Below are 17,478 nucleotides of genomic sequence, written 5' to 3'. Positions count from 1 at the left end.
TAAGACAGTAAGACTGACTCACTGAGCGACTGAGACTGAGCTGAGGGAGGGAGTGAGACTGAGACTGAGGACGAGGCACCACCCACTGAGCTATAACATTATAACTAGAGTAACCACTCTGTGTTCAAAAAACGTACCACTGTTTTTGCTGGTTTTGTTTAAAGCCCCCCACACACTACCAGACCAGACCTGCAGACCAGACCGTCTGGTCTGGCGTCTGGCACTTGTCTTATCGTGTGTGGGGCTGTCTGCAGACGGCCGACCATCGTGACAATCTTCATCCATTTGTTGGAGTCCTCACCACGGTCTCTCAATTACGAATTAGGACCGTCTGGTCTGGGAGTGTGTAGAGCCGTCCAAGACGGTCTGGTTGCAGCCAGACGGTCTGGTCTGGAGGTCTGGTCTGGTAGTGTGTGGGGGGCTTAGAGTTTCGTTTTGTTAGGTTGGCCGGGTGATCGGGTTGGTGGGACTTGTCAAATTACAGGCAAAATCAAGATGGCGTCATCCTGTTTTGTTGATATGTGGTAAACAAAAATCTCTGCCAACTCAACATTATGATTGCAATATAAGTTTATTTATTTATTTTACGAACAAGAGCAACCCATTTAAACCGATGGTCGTTATTTAATCAAATGCCATAGGCCTATTGGCCTAAACCAATATCTCCAAACCAGGAAACTTGACTAGCCTATATTTACCACATAGTTTGAAAAGAGGTACATAAGTTAGTATTTATTTACTATCAAACAAAAACCATTTATAATATAACTTTAAATACAGAGGTTTTAACGTGCAATAACTTAAATAAGTTTTTGATACAAGTCCTTGAAATAACGGATAACATAACCCCAAATGAATAGTATGGTTAGGTTAGAATGAATTGGAATTATTTGACAGCATCCCACCAACCGATCACACGGCCAACATAACAACACGAAACACCAAAAACAAACCAGACAAAACAGTGGTACGTTTTTCTCTAAAGCCCCCCACACACTACCAGACCAGACCTACAGACCAGACCGTCTGGTCTGGCGTCTGGCACTTGTCTTATCGTGTGTATAGGGCTGTCTGCAGACCGATTTTCTCGGACCAGACGGTCTGCGTGTCTGATGGTTGAACCCTCAGACCACAGACGGTCTGAGGTTCCCCCATCACTATTTTTGTCTGGTCTGTGAGTGTGTAGCGCTGTCTGTCAGACGGCCGACCATCGTGACAGTCTTCATCCATTTGTTGGAGTTCTCAGTTCTCACCACGGTCTCTCGATTACGAATGTTAGACCGTCTGGTCTGGGAGTGTGTAGAGCCGTCCAAGACAGTCTGGTTGCAGCCAGACGGTCTGGTCTGGAGGTCTGGTCTGGTAGTGTGTGGGGGGCATTAACGTTTAACCAGAGAGTAGTGACTCCAGTTGTAATCTATATCTCAATGCGAGGCACGAGGGCACGATTACTACAGAAAAATACCTAGTATTCGTGGGACGAGGCGAGGAATGAGCTAAGAACGAGAAAGAGATCTGCCTAGTGCCTGCACTCTGAAGTGCAGTGGGTCAGTACGGTCAGTACGATCTGATTCTTATTTAATTTTTTTTTATTTATTTCCTCTCAACGGTTACACCATTTTACATATTTTTCTTGATTGATTCTTTCTTTCTTATGGCGACCATGAAATAGTTATTTGTGTTACTAGTGGGCAAAGTGGCACTTTGCTGCACACGAGATCAATGTTTAGCGTTTAGCGGAATGATCTCGAGTACAGCAAAGGCCTTTTGCACTCGTGTTACACATTATATTTTTCCTACAGTCACTATAAAGCATATAAATAATTAGTCTTTCAAACACTATACAACACGTACGTTTTTAGGTTCAGCTGGCAACACAAATGGTGCCCTAGAGAGTAGTACCATGTAGTACCCGCGGTCAGTATCACTCCGCTATTTTTCCTCGGCAAGAAATGTGCTCCGCGTTTTGAGAATATAGTTCCGTATGTTTTTGTAATTTGAAGTGGTTTCCGCGCCTAAAAAAATGCTTTAAAGGTATTTTCTTGTTTATTAAGATCGTAGGAATGTTTTAAAAACGTTTAAAAGAAAAGTGCAGAAAGTTCAGATATACCGAAACTATAAACACAAAATGACAGGTTAAATCGTAGTTATAATAGTCAATCAGCTGCTCATAGTATTATTATCTTTAAGTGTTGCCAACCTATTTCCAAGCGTACACGGATTACGTGCATAATATAGAACCACGCTGTTTGTGTTGTTTCGTTGGAATCCTGATGTGCGGCAAAGTATAAACCGTACGACAAAGTATAAATTAGCAGCTTTCTGTACTATAAACAGTACAAGGAAGCCAAGTTTGTCGGGTGACTGTAGGAAAAGTAGGTATTTTAAGCCAAGTATGGAGATGAGTGGCGCGATCTTGTACTTCTGGGCTTCGGGCTCTTGGGTCTAGTCCGTTTTAATCATTCTAATCGATCTGGTACTGGTCTAGCACGGGTCTAGTCTTCGCCCGGCTAGTCCGTTTTGTAATTGTATTCCTTCCTACCCAGCCTCCTAGTCTATTCTAGTGTCGTTTCAAGCCAAAGCCACTGAGCTAGAGAGATATTTTTAATACAAGACGTATTTTGACTGAGATATCTCCAATAACATTAGGTTTGACGAGTACCTAGGTTTGCTGCTACAGGGGCTGCTACATTTTGACAAGGTGGTCTTTTCTGGCTGCCATCTTAGAGGCAAAATATTTTTCCAAGTGTATAGGTGGGGCCGGGGCGTGACCACTTTATTTCAATTCAAACTACAGTATAGATGTTTAACTAATTGCAATGCCACAAACCGTTTAAAAAAATCTTGATCCATTCCCAAGTTATGAGGACTTTTTATAACTTTATGTTTGTTTAGTCAATTTTAACATTATGCGTTTTAAAACTAAGCCATAATCTCAAAATAGTGCTAGATAAAGATAAGTACACACCACCAATCTTTGTTGACCTATTTTTCACTTGGTTATGAGGGTCCAACGGATGTAATTTTTCAGCGCCATCTTGGATCCGCCTCCGCCATTTTAAAATGTGATAATTTATTTTAAGTATATGAAGGTGGTGTTGAGACCCATAATTTCAAAATTAGTCTGTACTCAAATATGAACACATACAGGTGTGGCGTCAACTTAGCCACAGCTGTAATGCCTTTGGTCTTTACTTTATTTTAATACTTGCTGGCCCATCGTCCTGTCCTAATGTGGTTTTATGTCAAATGCTCGTTCATTTTCAAGATGAGCTCGTTCGCATGACTCAATCACGTCCTGGTTGAAGTTCGTTTGCTACGCTCACTCGCCTTTAGGTTGGAGCTTGTTCGCTGCGCTCACTTGCCTTCAGGTTTAGCTTGTTCGCTACGCTCTCGCCTCTAGTTGAAGTTCATTCGCTAAGCTCGCTCACCTTATGGTTGCAAATTAGCTGTTGTCATAACTTTAAAAAAATAACAGTGTTGCACCCTGTTGGTAAACCTATTAACTGTTTAATGCTATTGAACACCACAGAATCAAATTGTTTAGTTGAACCAGCTGTTAAGATTCTTTAATTCCATTTAAATATGAGTACTGTACTCATAAGGTTAACATGAGAAACTCCACAGCCAATGGGGCGGAGCCATTTGACGGATCTGCACCAAACTTCACACAAACCATCCTTGAATAATGCTTAATAATGCCTGAAAGTTTCATTACAATCTGTCGAGCGGTTTTGGAGTCCATAAAGGACAAACATACAAACAAACATACATTGGATTTTATATATATAGAAGATTTATTATGTAACAGCTGTTGCTAGATTATTAAAATATTTAGTTTTTGACTATGTCATGATTAAGCACACTTCTTCATTCCTTTGTAAATAAAATGTTAAAAAAAATATTTGTTCATGTAGTAGTACAATTAATTTATACAGATTAAACATTGCTATAATTGGTGACTCCGAACAACGACGACAAGAAGTACGACATTCCTTCCTCAATATTACCAATGTCGCTAGGAGAAATCGAAGCTCTATTGGCAAACAGTGGCGGATCTAGAACAGTCACAAGGGGACAGGGACAGTCAGGGAGGAGTAGAACAGGGGGTTCGGGGTACCAAAAAAGTTTTGTAAACTAAGTCTCCAAAATGGCAGTTTTATACCATATCTTTGCCCAAAGTTAGCATGACAAATTATTTTACGCAATGTGTATGCACTTCTGTATTACATATAGAAAAATACATATGTATGCCCGAGAGGGGCGGTCACCCCCTTCACCCCCCTGTGGATCTGCCTCTGATGGTGAATCTACTTACGAGAGCAACAAAATGAAATTTCCACCATCAATCAAGGAGCCTCAAAATATACAACCTTCAAACACATCCCTCAAACCTCCAAACCCAGCATCATTATTCAAAAGCTATACAACTTGGTCTGGTCGAAATGTAAAGCTCAAGCTTCCTGGACTTCCAGTCTCTGCGGGGGCTGATGTGGCATCAACTTAGCTACAGCTGTGGTCATGCCTTTAGTCTTTCCTTAATTTTAATATTTATTATGTAACAGCTGTTGCTAGATTGTTAAAATGTTTAGCTTTTGACTATGTCATGATTTAGCACACTTCTTCATTCGTTTGTAAATAAAACTTTATCAAAATATTCGTTCATGTAGTAGTGGTGCAATTATTTCATACAGATTAAACATCGCTATACAGGCAATTAAGCCGGGGTTTCCTAGGCGCCGAAGAATAGCGCGGAGACCGGAAAAGGTATTAACATGGTGTTCCGCTCCGCTTCTAGGAAAACAAAACAAAACAGTAACATTACATTGCCTTAAGACAAGTGGAGTCCGCTCTCCACGTTACACGTTCCGCGCTCCACTTCCGCGCCTATGAAACCCCGGCTTTAATTAATGAAGACAGACAAATTCAGAAAAACGGTGACGGGATGATAGGACTGTCCATCAGAAATCCTCATACCCTACTGTGTAGCACCACAGTGCCTTATTCATAATTTATTACAATTTTAACTAACCTTTACAGTATATTTTCACTTTTCGGAAAGGTTTTTGAAAAATATGTTTGAGTCCTACGACAAGTAAGGGTGGAACCGATACTTCTAGGTGTCAAGATTGCTTTGGCAAAAAACAAACCCAACAAGTATACCATTTAATTGGTAGATAATTTCCATTGTCCAATGATAAACACGTTCGCTACGCAATAGTAATAAATTTTTCATATGCGTCGGCTGGTTTCTACCCATGGACTGCCATCGACGGGCTGGTCACATTAAAATAGACTGACGTCGCATATTTGAGTTGGTGTCCAATGTTATTAAAAAGCTTATAATAATTCGTAATGGTCTATTTGAAGACTCTGAATTCTCTGCAGTAGTCTACAGAGATGTCTGTCTCATATGTGCATCTCTTGGTCTGTGGATATTATGATTAGTGACGTCATATAATAGTTGGCAAAACTGTTTTTTAATTTCTCCCCCTATACATATAGTATATGGAGAAAGTATTGTTTTCGTCAAAATGTGTATGTCTGTGTGTGTGGATGTGTACAGAGCTACAGACCACACCTGTTGTCAGATTTTGATGAAATTTGGTATGTAGGTACTGTACTAATTCATGGTATCTCCAGGAGTTTTTTTTTATTTTTGAAATTTTAATTTTTAAGGGGGATTTTCCCATAAAACCCATAAAAAACGGGAAAATCGATTTTCTTGAAAATGGCCAGAACGTTTAAAAAAAATTCAGTATATTATAGTACTTTAGATTCTGAACAAAATGGTACAAATCCCATTTCCGTAAAAACTACGGTTCTAAAGTTATTGTAACTTATGTTATTTTCCCATAAAATTATAAAAAACTGTATGTTGGAAAAAACTGGTTTTGATTAAAATTAATGTGTTGTGGTCCTTATACTTACTTACTGCCGTGGCTCCACAAATCTCAGTTGATTCTTCGCCTCGTGTAGCCTCTTCCACCTTATAATTATAAAAATAAATAAGCATCTGTGGTCCTTATAATTATAAAAATAAATTAATGCAACCCCCATTACTGTAACAATTACGGTTTAAAAGTTGTTGCAACTTTTGTGATTGTTCTTACAAAATTTTAATAGTTACTCCCACCGCTTACCCATGATAAAGGTTGTTGACAAGCTTATGGGAGAAATTATGGGTCAGATTGCTGATACCGATAATTACTTTGCTGCATCACTGGCCCGTGGTCTGCGTGTACTCTGAATCAAGAGACACCTGGTCTAGATGTATAATATTAAAATGTATACCTCGGCCCGTGGCAATGAGCGCATACATGTGGCGATTGGTACTGAAGCGAACGTAATCTCAATTTCTATAGCTATATTTCAAACGTGATGAATTTATTTTACAAAAAAATATGACTGAACGAAGAGCGTGTTAAAAGCTTGTTAAAATAACTATCTGTTACCCAGGGGCTTCACCCCGTTTGCCTTCATAAGTATTAATAAAACTATTGATTGGTTAGGTTAAGCTGAAATAAACAAAATAGAATACAGTATTACAAACAAGTAATCACACCAGATTTTAATAAGGTAATAAATTGAAACAATAACAAGTACAGCTGAGGTATTTTTAACAGGTACCGGTATATGGAAAATTCCCTTTAGAAAGGAATTACGTCCTTAAAGGGCAATGAAATAATGGATATATTTGCGCAAGGTTTCTCGTCATGACAAACATTCTAAGTATGGTTTATGGGGGCGTGACTTGTAGTTTTCCTCAAAAGTTCATGAGTACTTTGGGATTTATGGATTACGAGAGTTTTATTAATTTTTATCTCAATATTTTACATTAATTCAGAGAAAAATTTTCATAGCATCAGTAAATGTTCACTAATAATTAGAAACACCATCGCAATATGTTATCAGAAATGTTTGGTGCAGCATGTGTTATGCCAGAGATTAATGACTTGACATGATCTGTACCATCAATTAAACTTTAAAAAATTACGTTAATCGCACAACAACTGGAGGCAATCCCATCGTTCAATTTCATCAACAGAGTTCAGTTTCACCATATCATGCAAATATGTCACCTTTCGCATATCTAGGGTTTGTAAGTATAAAGTACATAAACTTTTACTAGCTTTTAGCAAATTTCCCATATAGGGAATAGGCTATCACCGTAGGTTTCATGTTAGCAGCTGGACCTGGGGCTGATATATTCTATTGTTTTGATCTCCCTAGAGCCCAAAAACACCATCCGTTCAAATTCATATATATATTGTTAGAAAAAAATTACCCTTAACCTTTTTTTAAAATCATTTTTTTTTTTTACTAATGCATTTTGAGTCTTAGGTCATGGTTACATTCACAATGCATTAGTATAAAAAAACTTAAAATAAATGGCATCAGCAATCTGACAACAACCTTTATCATGGGTAAGCTTTGAGTGTAACTAATAATGAGATATTTAATAGCTAAAATCACAAAAGTTGCATCCACTTTTCAACCATAATTTTTACAGGAAATGGGTGGTGCACTATTTTGGTTGGGATTATAAAGACCATAAACAGCCTTTTTTCAATCAGAACTGGTTTTTCCAAACAATTTTTCTGTTTTTATAGGAAAATACTATAAGTTACAATAACTTTTGAACCAGATTTTTTATGGGGGGTTGTACTATGTTGTTAAGAATTAATGACCATCACATACTAGCTAATTTCAATCAAAACAGGTTTTTAAAAAAAATACGATTTTCTCTTAATTTATGGGGTTTTTAATGGGACAATACCTACCATAAGTTAAAATAACTTTTGAACCGTATTTTTACGACTATCCACAGTAAGCCTGGCCCACCCTCCCCACCAGAAACCGCTCAACAGATTGTAATGACACTTTTAGGCATTATTAATCATCTTTCAAGGATGGTTTGTGTGAAGTTTGGCGCATATCCGTCTAAAGGGTTCCGCCCCAGAGGGAAAAGGCAGTTCCAGGGCTAATTTTCGGAGGGGGCCATTCTATCTTGGGTTTGGGGGTATTCTAAGTCTAGGCAAGCATGGCCACGGCTCCCCCCCCCCCCCATTGTGGGAGGGGGGTCCGGGGCAAGTCTACAACACATCTTTAGTAAAGAGTACATATTACATGTTCGATGAATACACTATTGCTCGGCAAGTTTTTCTTTAGTAAAAGGTACATTGCTCGTGTTGTGAATATACCAGTGTTAGGCAAGACTTCATGACTTTTGAGAGACACAATATATAATCCATGAATAATGTTTTAAGAAAAATTTACATTTACTATTAACTATATCAAGTTAAGTTCTAACCACCAAAAATAATGTAGATATTTTTAAGTCTGCAGTTCTTTCACGCTGTAAGATTTTGTAAGACGAGTGGATTTCTATATTATGAATTTGGCTTTTAAACTAAACCTAAGTGAAAGTTGTATAGATTATTGTAAACTTGGTTTAACAAAAAATTAGCCAATGCTGCAAAAATCCAAACATTATTGTTGTTGTTTTCAGAATAAGTAACAGGCCAAAATTTTGAACTGAATTTATTTTATAACTAGCTGTGTACCCGTTCTACGCACGGGGATCTTATAATATTCAGTTGAAACCTTCTTATATAACGAACAGCAGTTGGTTTGCATATTTTAAGATATGCTGGCCAAACTATTATACATAGCTTCATTTTATGTTGTTTTTTGTTGTTCCGGATCGGTATGACAATCAATAAAAGGTTAAATTACCTCTGTGTCTGCCGGTCGATCCTATAACGGTAGGCTTACTTTTATTTTTACTATCTGATCTCGTTTGCATGGCTCAATCACGTCCTGGTTGAAGTTCGTTCGCTACGCTCACTCACCTGTATGTTGGAGCTCGTTCGCTGCGCTCACTTTCCTTCAGGTTAGCTCGTTCGCTACGCTCACTTGCCTTCAGGTTAGCTCGTTCGCTACGCTCACTCGCCTCCAGGTTGCAAATTAGCTGTTGTCATAAATGTAAAAGAAATAATAGTGCTAGTGCTGCACCCTGTTGGTAATCCTTGTAACTTTAATGCTATTGAACATCACAGAACAGAACCAACTTGTTTAATTGAAACAGCTGTTAAGATTCAATAATTTCATTTCTCATAAGGTTAACATGGGCTTCCAGAAATTCCACGTCAAAAATCGACAAAAACTTGATTTTCAAGGGTTTACTGTTAAATATCTAACTGTCTCATATTCGATGAAATACGTCTAAAACCATCTCATATATGTATAGTATTTGGAAAATAAGTTTCAGGCGGGACAGTGCTATAGTTATTGAGGAGTAGTTGTAATAAAGTGCGTATTTTAGCGTTACCAAGAGAATGACAGATAGACAGACAGACAGACAGACAGACAGACAGACAGAAATTGAGATAAGGTTTGATTCGGTTTCTCTGACCTATGAAATGTAAAAATAACCAAAAAGTTCATTATTCTAAGCAATGTACAGACAAAACTCTAATTTTATTTATATAGATCTGTTCAATCAACTTTTAGAACAATAAGTAAAACACTTTTAAAAATCTGGCAGGGAGCAAGCGCCCATCGACAGTTAAGCCACGCTAAAATAGTTGATAAATTATTTAATAAAATCTGTATTTTAGGTCCAACACAAGAACAACAGTTTTCAATTTGTTAACACATTCACTGTTGTCCACCAGATTAACACTGTTTGGATGATCTTCAAGTTTTTATTTTTATTTTTTTTACTATGGTCAGAAATAACTTTTTTTACTGATTTAATTTTGAAATTATTACTAACTGTAGAGTTGAATATGAACCAGGACTTGCCAATACTGTAATTCATCTTAAGAGTTTTAGCCTGGAAGCGTTCAAGAATTTGAATATTAGGTTTACTAGATTTATTTATTAGATCCAAAAGTGTCCCAAAGTTGAATACCATATTATATGACTACTAGAGAACCCGTGCGGCTCAATAAGCCGCATGCCGCATATAGTATGAAACATAACGTCGAGGAAAACGTTATGCTTAAATTTGAGTAATTCTAGTTACATCTTAGAGTTGTATGAAAACTTGTTAGAAACTAATTTTAAATATATAGTATTTCCAGTATTTAGAACTGAAGAAAACTGTTGTCTTACTGATAACCTGTGTTAAGCAATTTACGTTGGATCATTTTATTTCTTTGATTTGAGACATCCCCTAAACCAACAAATTTTCCCCGTAGAGAATCCTCAAAAGTGGGGTGATATCAACCATTTCTTCATGTGCTCCATTTTTTTACCCACAAACACTGGGTTACCAACTGGACAGCCATAATCTGCCTTGAATAGGCTAAAGCAGCAACACCATTGAAAGTTGGTTAACATGTTGTCTGTCAGTCACAGTATATGCCCCGCATCAGAACATACTCACGTTGTTCAGTGGAGTTTTTCTTAATACCTGTCCCAAAGTTTTTAAAGTATATATTTAAAATTGGTTCAACCGTGGGAAAGAAATAAATAAATAAATATAGTGCGGATTCATTTGTCGAAATAGGTTGGATAACACTTTGTATCTATAAGATTTGGATAGCAATTTTCATTTTCTCCTTTTGAACAGCGTATAGTTTTTGCCTCTTCTGAATCATAAAAATTAACTTGACCGTAACTAATCGATCGTTGAATACCAACACTAATTTCTTCAATTATGTTTGGTCTAATATTGCCTCTAAAACTTTCAACAGAAAATGAGTTTTTGAAACTCCTTATTTTTTACTTGAAATGCCTGGATTGTGTTGGTCAATCCAGTCAAAAAACTTTGTATTTAAGTTTGTCCGAGGAACTGGCAACATATTTATAAGTAAAAAATCCATTTGCGTTATTTCTCAATTAAATTGAAGTAGAGCAAGTAGAACAAACGTTTACAATAAAACATAAGGTCCGCCAAGATTTGGAATAATCTTACTACTTGAACTTAACATAGCCAAGGCATTATTATAGTTTTACAAGATGTTTTGAAATATCTCGATCTGTCAGTGAAGAAGTAAACATTTCTTGCATGTATTCATTTGATCTGACATTATGCAAGTTTACTTTACCACCGTGACAACACTATGTGCTTTCATATATTTTTTCACTTCCAAAGTAAGTTGCATAGTAGAACTGGCAAACAGTATTCATCTCACCAAGTGAATGTGTTTCTGTTAGACCAGGCCTCTCTTTTTCTACTCTCCTCATTCGCATAACATATCTTAGTATTAATTGTCTCCTCCTCCCGTTTTCAATATTTCTTCTTTGAACTCGAGGCATTTTCTGTTCTTCCAACAAAACTGTTTAACCTGGTCTTAACCTAATATTACAAACATTAATATTTACTCCCAAAAAGCTAATTAGTTTCTTTTTATAAACAGTTGATTTTTGTTTTTAAATTTGTTCTTTGTATTTCTTATGGGGAAAACCCGACCTTTGAGAGGGTCTCACCCCCTTAAGGGTAGGAATTTTTAATTTCTAAAACCTTATTGCAAAACTAAATATTGAGACGAATCTTTTGACACCTTAAACGTTGAAATTGGTCCACCAATAAGGGAGGAGTTGTGTTAACAAAAAACGGCTTCACATATTATATATATAGATTGTCCAAATTGGTTTGATCATCTATACTTCTATACTATTATATAAAAATCTAATGGTGTCTGTCTGTATGTGTATTACTAATAGGTGCAAAAACTACTGAACCAACTGAGCTTAAATTTTACAAAAATATAGCTACCATACCAAGGACCATTATAGGACTATTCACATTTCGATACTGACCGTAGGCTTTGCCCCTTTGGCTTTAAAAGTTCTGAGGTGAACATTTTAAAAGTAAATATTGATTGGTCTCCATGGCTGTGATGAGAACACCAACAATGTTTGTTTACATTTGCTTTAAATATAACGTTTAAATATAAACAAGAAGAAGTGCTCAACTACATATTTCACAATTTCAGACAGCTGATACAAAGAAATTAAATATAATATTTTCCATAAATATGAGGAAGGTTTATTTTAATCTAACCTTTTATCATGGATTATTTATTTTAAAACTATGTCAATGATTATAGAAAAAAAAGATTTTATAACCGTTGCTGTTTCTGCTTTAGATTTTTTAAAGCGTCTTAAGTTTATAATCTTAAGTGAAAATAATGTTATTGATATGTTTTCATGGAAACAGTATGAAAATTACAATGTATAGATGTTTTGTATGAATTTGGAGGCTACTTTAAATAAATTATAACTGCTTAACATGTTAGATTAACTTAACATAACTTGCACATCAAATTGTTTTTTATATGTATATTTAGGTAAATTAAGTTGTTGTGTTTTGCTAAACCTATGCTTAAGTTAAGAATATCATCAATAACTAAATTGTCGTTGATTTTTGTTTTCTAAAATCTGATGTATATATTTAATTATTAAATGGTAATACAAAATACTATTATTTTATCTTAACATAGAGTTGTCTAAATGTCAGTTCACATTTAGGTACTTTATTTGATACATTTATTATTTGTGTTTTGCCACACCACTGATTAAATTGACCAAGGCAAATATAATAAAACCAAGCAGTACACCGTGTTCTTTTGTTTCTAAAATCAATGAAATATCTGTTACTATGTTTACTTAATGGCAAAGTCTGAAAATGTAAAAGGCAATGGACTATGGAACTGATTAAAAAGAACTGGTTTGTATATTAATTTGTTTGTTGATATTTTTGTAGAGTAGAATCAGAGATGCAATGAAACATACAGGTACTGTATTTGCTATTAATTATTTTAGTCCTTGATGCTTTGATAATCATATTAGTTTTGTCTGCTGTCTTTAATGCTAAATTATTTGTTTGAATTTTTTTATAGTACCTATAGATAGTTTCTTTAATATTTCAAAAGACTGTATTGATAAGGCACAACAATATTTATACAGTTTATAACAGCTGACTTAGTTTTGCTAATGATTTATTGTGAGTGAAAAAACTGAAGATGAAAGGATTTGTGATTTAATATAAAGAAGAGTTTAATATAAAGATATTTAAATTTAATAATTAGTATTTTTGCAACTTCAAAATTGAAATTTAAAATGTCAATAATAAATTAAAAGATGTGTAATTAATGGAGATGAAGGTAAATCTGGTAAATCATGTATGTCAAAGTTTTACTCAAAGATTTGGTCAGTTTTTCTCATATCAGCCTACACAAGATTTAAAATTAATCAAAACCAACATGGTGGTGTCCACTACTTACCAGATTTAAAAGTCATAACTTAAATGTTTCTATTAAGGCCATAAACGTTTAATTTTGTTTCTAAAAGCGTTGGCGGATGTGTAACTATTATATGCAAGAGATAGATTAAAATGTTTCTATTTTGTGTCCTCTTCCCGTTGCAAAGCACGGGTACAACAGCTAGTAACTTTATAAAGTAAAATTTTGTTAGCAAATTAAAGTTTTGAATTTTTGTACCTAGTAGAATGTTAGTAGCCAATAAAGTTTACAATTTCAATTAAATTTGCTGTCTCTTGCACCAGATGTGATTAAATTTTTTGTTAAGGGTAAGACCTTAAATATTTTACACCATCTACCTCTGTTAAGCTGTGTTTACACAAGGCCAGTAGAGCAGGCAGGTTACCTGCCTCTAATGTGTTTCAAGTTACCTGAGCCAAATAACCTGTCCGCCAACTGGCATCGTGTAAATGCGGCTTTAAGGCTACATTATTGATAGATAGGCCTACTAGAGGACAGTTTTCTTATCTCGGAGTAAAAACAATTTAAACAGATAAACAGGCCAAAATAAACCACGTTTCATGTTACAGGTGTTTGCAGTTTTGGCATTTGGTTTTGTGGAAGCCGATCCTGAAGCAATACAAGATGGGTACAAGTCTTCAATAGAAATATCCATCAATGAGCATTCCATCGTTCCATCCATGCTCAGGATGAGCAAAAATGAAATTAAACTTCATTGTCCCACCTGTTTCAGGGAAATCGAGAACATCTACAATCAGAATTGGACAACATTTTTTCCAAACGGCGTACTTGAAGACATTCTTAAGTTGATAAAATACTACTGCAAAGTTATAGCACACAGTGATGATGCTGCTGCTAATGATGCTGAAGAAACAAAAAAAACAAAACAAGCAATACTGGACATTAAGGAAGAAAAATTAGTCAAATCTGTTGTTACATTCTTCTTTAAAAATACAGAAAAAACAAGTGAAAAATCATACTTCGACGGCTCGTTTTTGAATAGAATGGCTTCATTTAACAAGGAAGAAGGTGGGAAGCTGATGTTCATCAAAAATTACAGCTTGATAATATGCCTCAAAAGTATTGAACATGCTTTCCCCAAAACTAACTCGGATGATTGGATATCCCGAACAATGACTGATGAGAAGGGTAAAGACGTCACAATCAGAGTAAAGAAATCAGAATTCAAAGATGTGTGGGACTGGGATGCTGCTGAAACAGTGAAAGTAGACCTATCATTCACTCAACCTCAAGAATCGGGACAACATGAATTCGCCATTAATTTAGAACCGGAGACAGCCATCCAAAAATCCGAAACCACAATTCATGAAACCACAATTCATGAAACCACTATCACCAAGACCACCTTAAACCCTGATGGCACCACCACAACGGAAACAACAACTACGACAATAACGACCACTAGGAAAGGATGAAATATCATAGAACGCTACATGACACAATATAATTTTTCTTGAATTATACTTTATCTAATTACTTTGACATTTCTATTGTCCTTACCATTCCTCTTTTTCAATAGTAATAGCTAAGATCGTAAGGTGAAGTAGTATAAATGATATCATCTGTGCTAATAGATCTGGCATTCATTCACAACCGAGTGGAGAGCCAAAAAATAGAAATGGTTTGTTAAAAGTACTTACTCTTATCTATATTTATAAAACTAGCTGTGTGCCCGTTCTACGCACGGGGATCTTATCATAGTCAGTTAAAACCTTCTTATATAAAGCACAGCAGTTGGTTTGCATACTTTCAGATATGCTGACAAAACTATTCCTTCGCAAATACAGTATCTGACAGTTTCAAGCCAAAACTAATGCTTCGCAATTAAATGTCACCCGGATCTTGTTGGTCCATATGTTATATCCAATGATTAAACTAAATAAACGGTATCAGCATTCTGACACATACTTTCTCCCATAAGTTGGTCAACAACCTTTATCATGTGTAAGCGGTGAGAGTAAATATACGGAAATGGGATTTGTACAATTTTGTTCAGAATTTAAAGGACTATAACATAATGGTTAAAAGTATTTAAGGTACTACCTCAACCTCTTCTATATATATAAATTCTACTATAGACGATTTAGATTGGTAATTTGTAATAAATATTACCAAAATAGGCCACGAACTATTGATACATAAACAACGTTCAAAGTGTTTGAACAATTCATGATGGTTTGCTGAATAAATGTTTTACTAAAATGCGTTATAGTTTTCTTAGCATAACATTTTGGAATCCAGACAGAAAAAGCAAAAATTATACAGTTAAGACATCAATTAAATTGAATAGGCCTACGCCTGTAATAAATAAGGTGCAACACCAACGATAACTAATTTGTAAATTACTGTGATGTGTTGGTACGTAAAAATGATTCTTGCTGCTACTAAAGGTTAAAAGGAAAAGAACCAGTACCGTAACAAAAACCAACGTTTACAGTTATGAACTGTAGTACAGCCGACCAATTATATGCGTTAATCAAGGTTGTTGATCTCTTGGTTTTGGATTTTCTCGTAAAAAGTTATCATCGGCAATCAAAGTTATTTCCCATTAATTGATTTATTTGTACACAACTCTTAATGTAAACTTATCGGTGTCAGTTTGAAAAAAAAACCTTATACAACATAACTTTCTGTTATTTAATAGATTACGTATTCTCTAAACAATGGTTGCTGGTATATATATTAACATTATAAGGAAATGTGACAAAAATCACACAACGTTGGGTTTTTGGACGTTTATAATTTTATTTCTTAAGTACCTAGGTAGGCCGTGTAATCTATGGAAAAGTACCGGTATCAAGGATCGTTGTCGAAAGGGTTGTTATAAATAATTGGGTAAGCATACGTACCACACGTACCCAAGAGAAGGGCTATGGGCCTATTGGCTGTATGGTCCAGCGATTGCATCACACGGTGAGTAGGAACTATTGACTTTATATAGTCAATGGTAGGAACAGAAAGTGACACATTGGAAAATCGAGTTCAGCATCATCCGTAAACCTCTGTTACAATCACCCACTGCAGTTGTAATTTTTTGCTTTACACTTTACACAACCGCCATTGAAGAGCCGTCAATGAGTGGAACATTGTTTCTAAGCTATTGGCGACGGTCATTAGTAAATTTAAGTTTCCCAGCCGTATACAACACTGATTCAATCTTGATTCAATGTCTTCTTTCTGGTTATCAAAACTCCAAAACAATTTTATACACATATTTCTGGTTCCTGACCTGGATGATGCCTAGTTATTTAATTTACGGTTACACTATATTATTCCACTTGCGATTAATTAAATCCTTTATGTAATAAAAACGTTTTTAATCTCACTTGGATGGGATTTGCCTTCAAAACGTGATCGGAAATGGTTGTGGTGTTTGTAAACAACATTTGTAAACATTTCAGTGACAGCTAGAAAAAATAATCTTGATCCGAACAGCTGTTCGTTGTTTCATAGATGATTGTGATACAAATTGGAAGAAAACTTGACAAAAATCGCACAAAACTGCATTTTTGAACGGCCGTAATTTTAATTACAAAGTAGTGAGACCATATTTTAATGGCTAAAGACACTCTCGCCAATCCAGTGAATACATTAAAATGACTTGGGTCTTGATAGGTACTCTCGTTTTCCTGGAGAAGATTGCGTAAAATGCCATCTTGAGTGTGTCAGACAGACAGACAGACAGACAGACAGACAGACAGAAATTTAGACGAGACTTGTTTCGGCTTCTTTAATGTATAAAACGTAAAAATAACCTAAAAATGTATGATTCTGAGCAATGTACAGACAAAAGTCTAATTTTATTTATATAGATAGGAAGTTTGTATATATATATTTGAACGTTATGGACTCCGAAACCACTCAACAGATTGTAACAAAACTTTCAGGCATTATTAAGCACTATTCGAGGATTGTTTGAGTGGATTTTGGTGCAGATCTGTCAAAAGGGCTCCGCCCCTTAGGGTTTTAAGTGGGCCAATGTCAGACCTTTTGAATTACAATGTTTACAAATAAATACAATTGAAAAGCAGATGTTTACTTTCACCAACTGTTTTGTAGGTTTGAATAATAACAACATTCTCTATTATAGTTCGGCCGCTTAGAAAACGACCTGCACACTAATGCTAACCAATGCTACAGGAGGTCGCTTTCTAAACGGCCGAACTATAGTCATGTTTTAAAATAGTGCCACACTGTTTCCAAAGAATGCAATACAGAAAAC

The 17,478-nt window shown here is 35.6% G+C and overlaps 1 protein-coding gene across 2 annotated transcripts; it reads left to right on the top strand.

The window, feature by feature from the left end:
• The first annotated feature begins 1,492 nt into the window (after window positions 1-1,492).
• LOC129000705 (uncharacterized) lies at window positions 1,493-14,732 on the top strand. Of its 2 annotated transcripts, none has more exons than XM_054427669.1 (2): window positions 1,493-1,553; window positions 13,805-14,732. In XM_054427669.1, the coding sequence occupies exon 2, from the start codon at window positions 13,916-13,918 to the stop codon at window positions 14,669-14,671; it is 756 nt and encodes a 251-aa protein (XP_054283644.1). In that variant the 5' UTR covers window positions 1,493-1,553; window positions 13,805-13,915; the 3' UTR covers window positions 14,672-14,732. The 2 variants fall into 2 exon arrangements, with proteins under 2 accessions (XP_054283644.1, XP_054283643.1); XM_054427668.1 differs by lacking the exon at window positions 1,493-1,553 and adding an exon at window positions 7,034-7,099.
• The last annotated feature ends 2,746 nt before the right edge of the window (window positions 14,733-17,478 follow it).

This window comes from Macrosteles quadrilineatus, unplaced genomic scaffold (genome assembly GCF_028750875.1).
Source record: "Macrosteles quadrilineatus isolate MER2022 unplaced genomic scaffold, UCM_ALF_1.0 Scaffold_8__2_contigs__length_117827958, whole genome shotgun sequence".
Taxonomy (NCBI): domain Eukaryota; kingdom Metazoa; phylum Arthropoda; class Insecta; order Hemiptera; family Cicadellidae; genus Macrosteles; species Macrosteles quadrilineatus.
The sequence above is the reverse complement of the archived record's forward strand: the minus strand, read 5'-3'. Positions and strand labels throughout refer to the sequence as shown.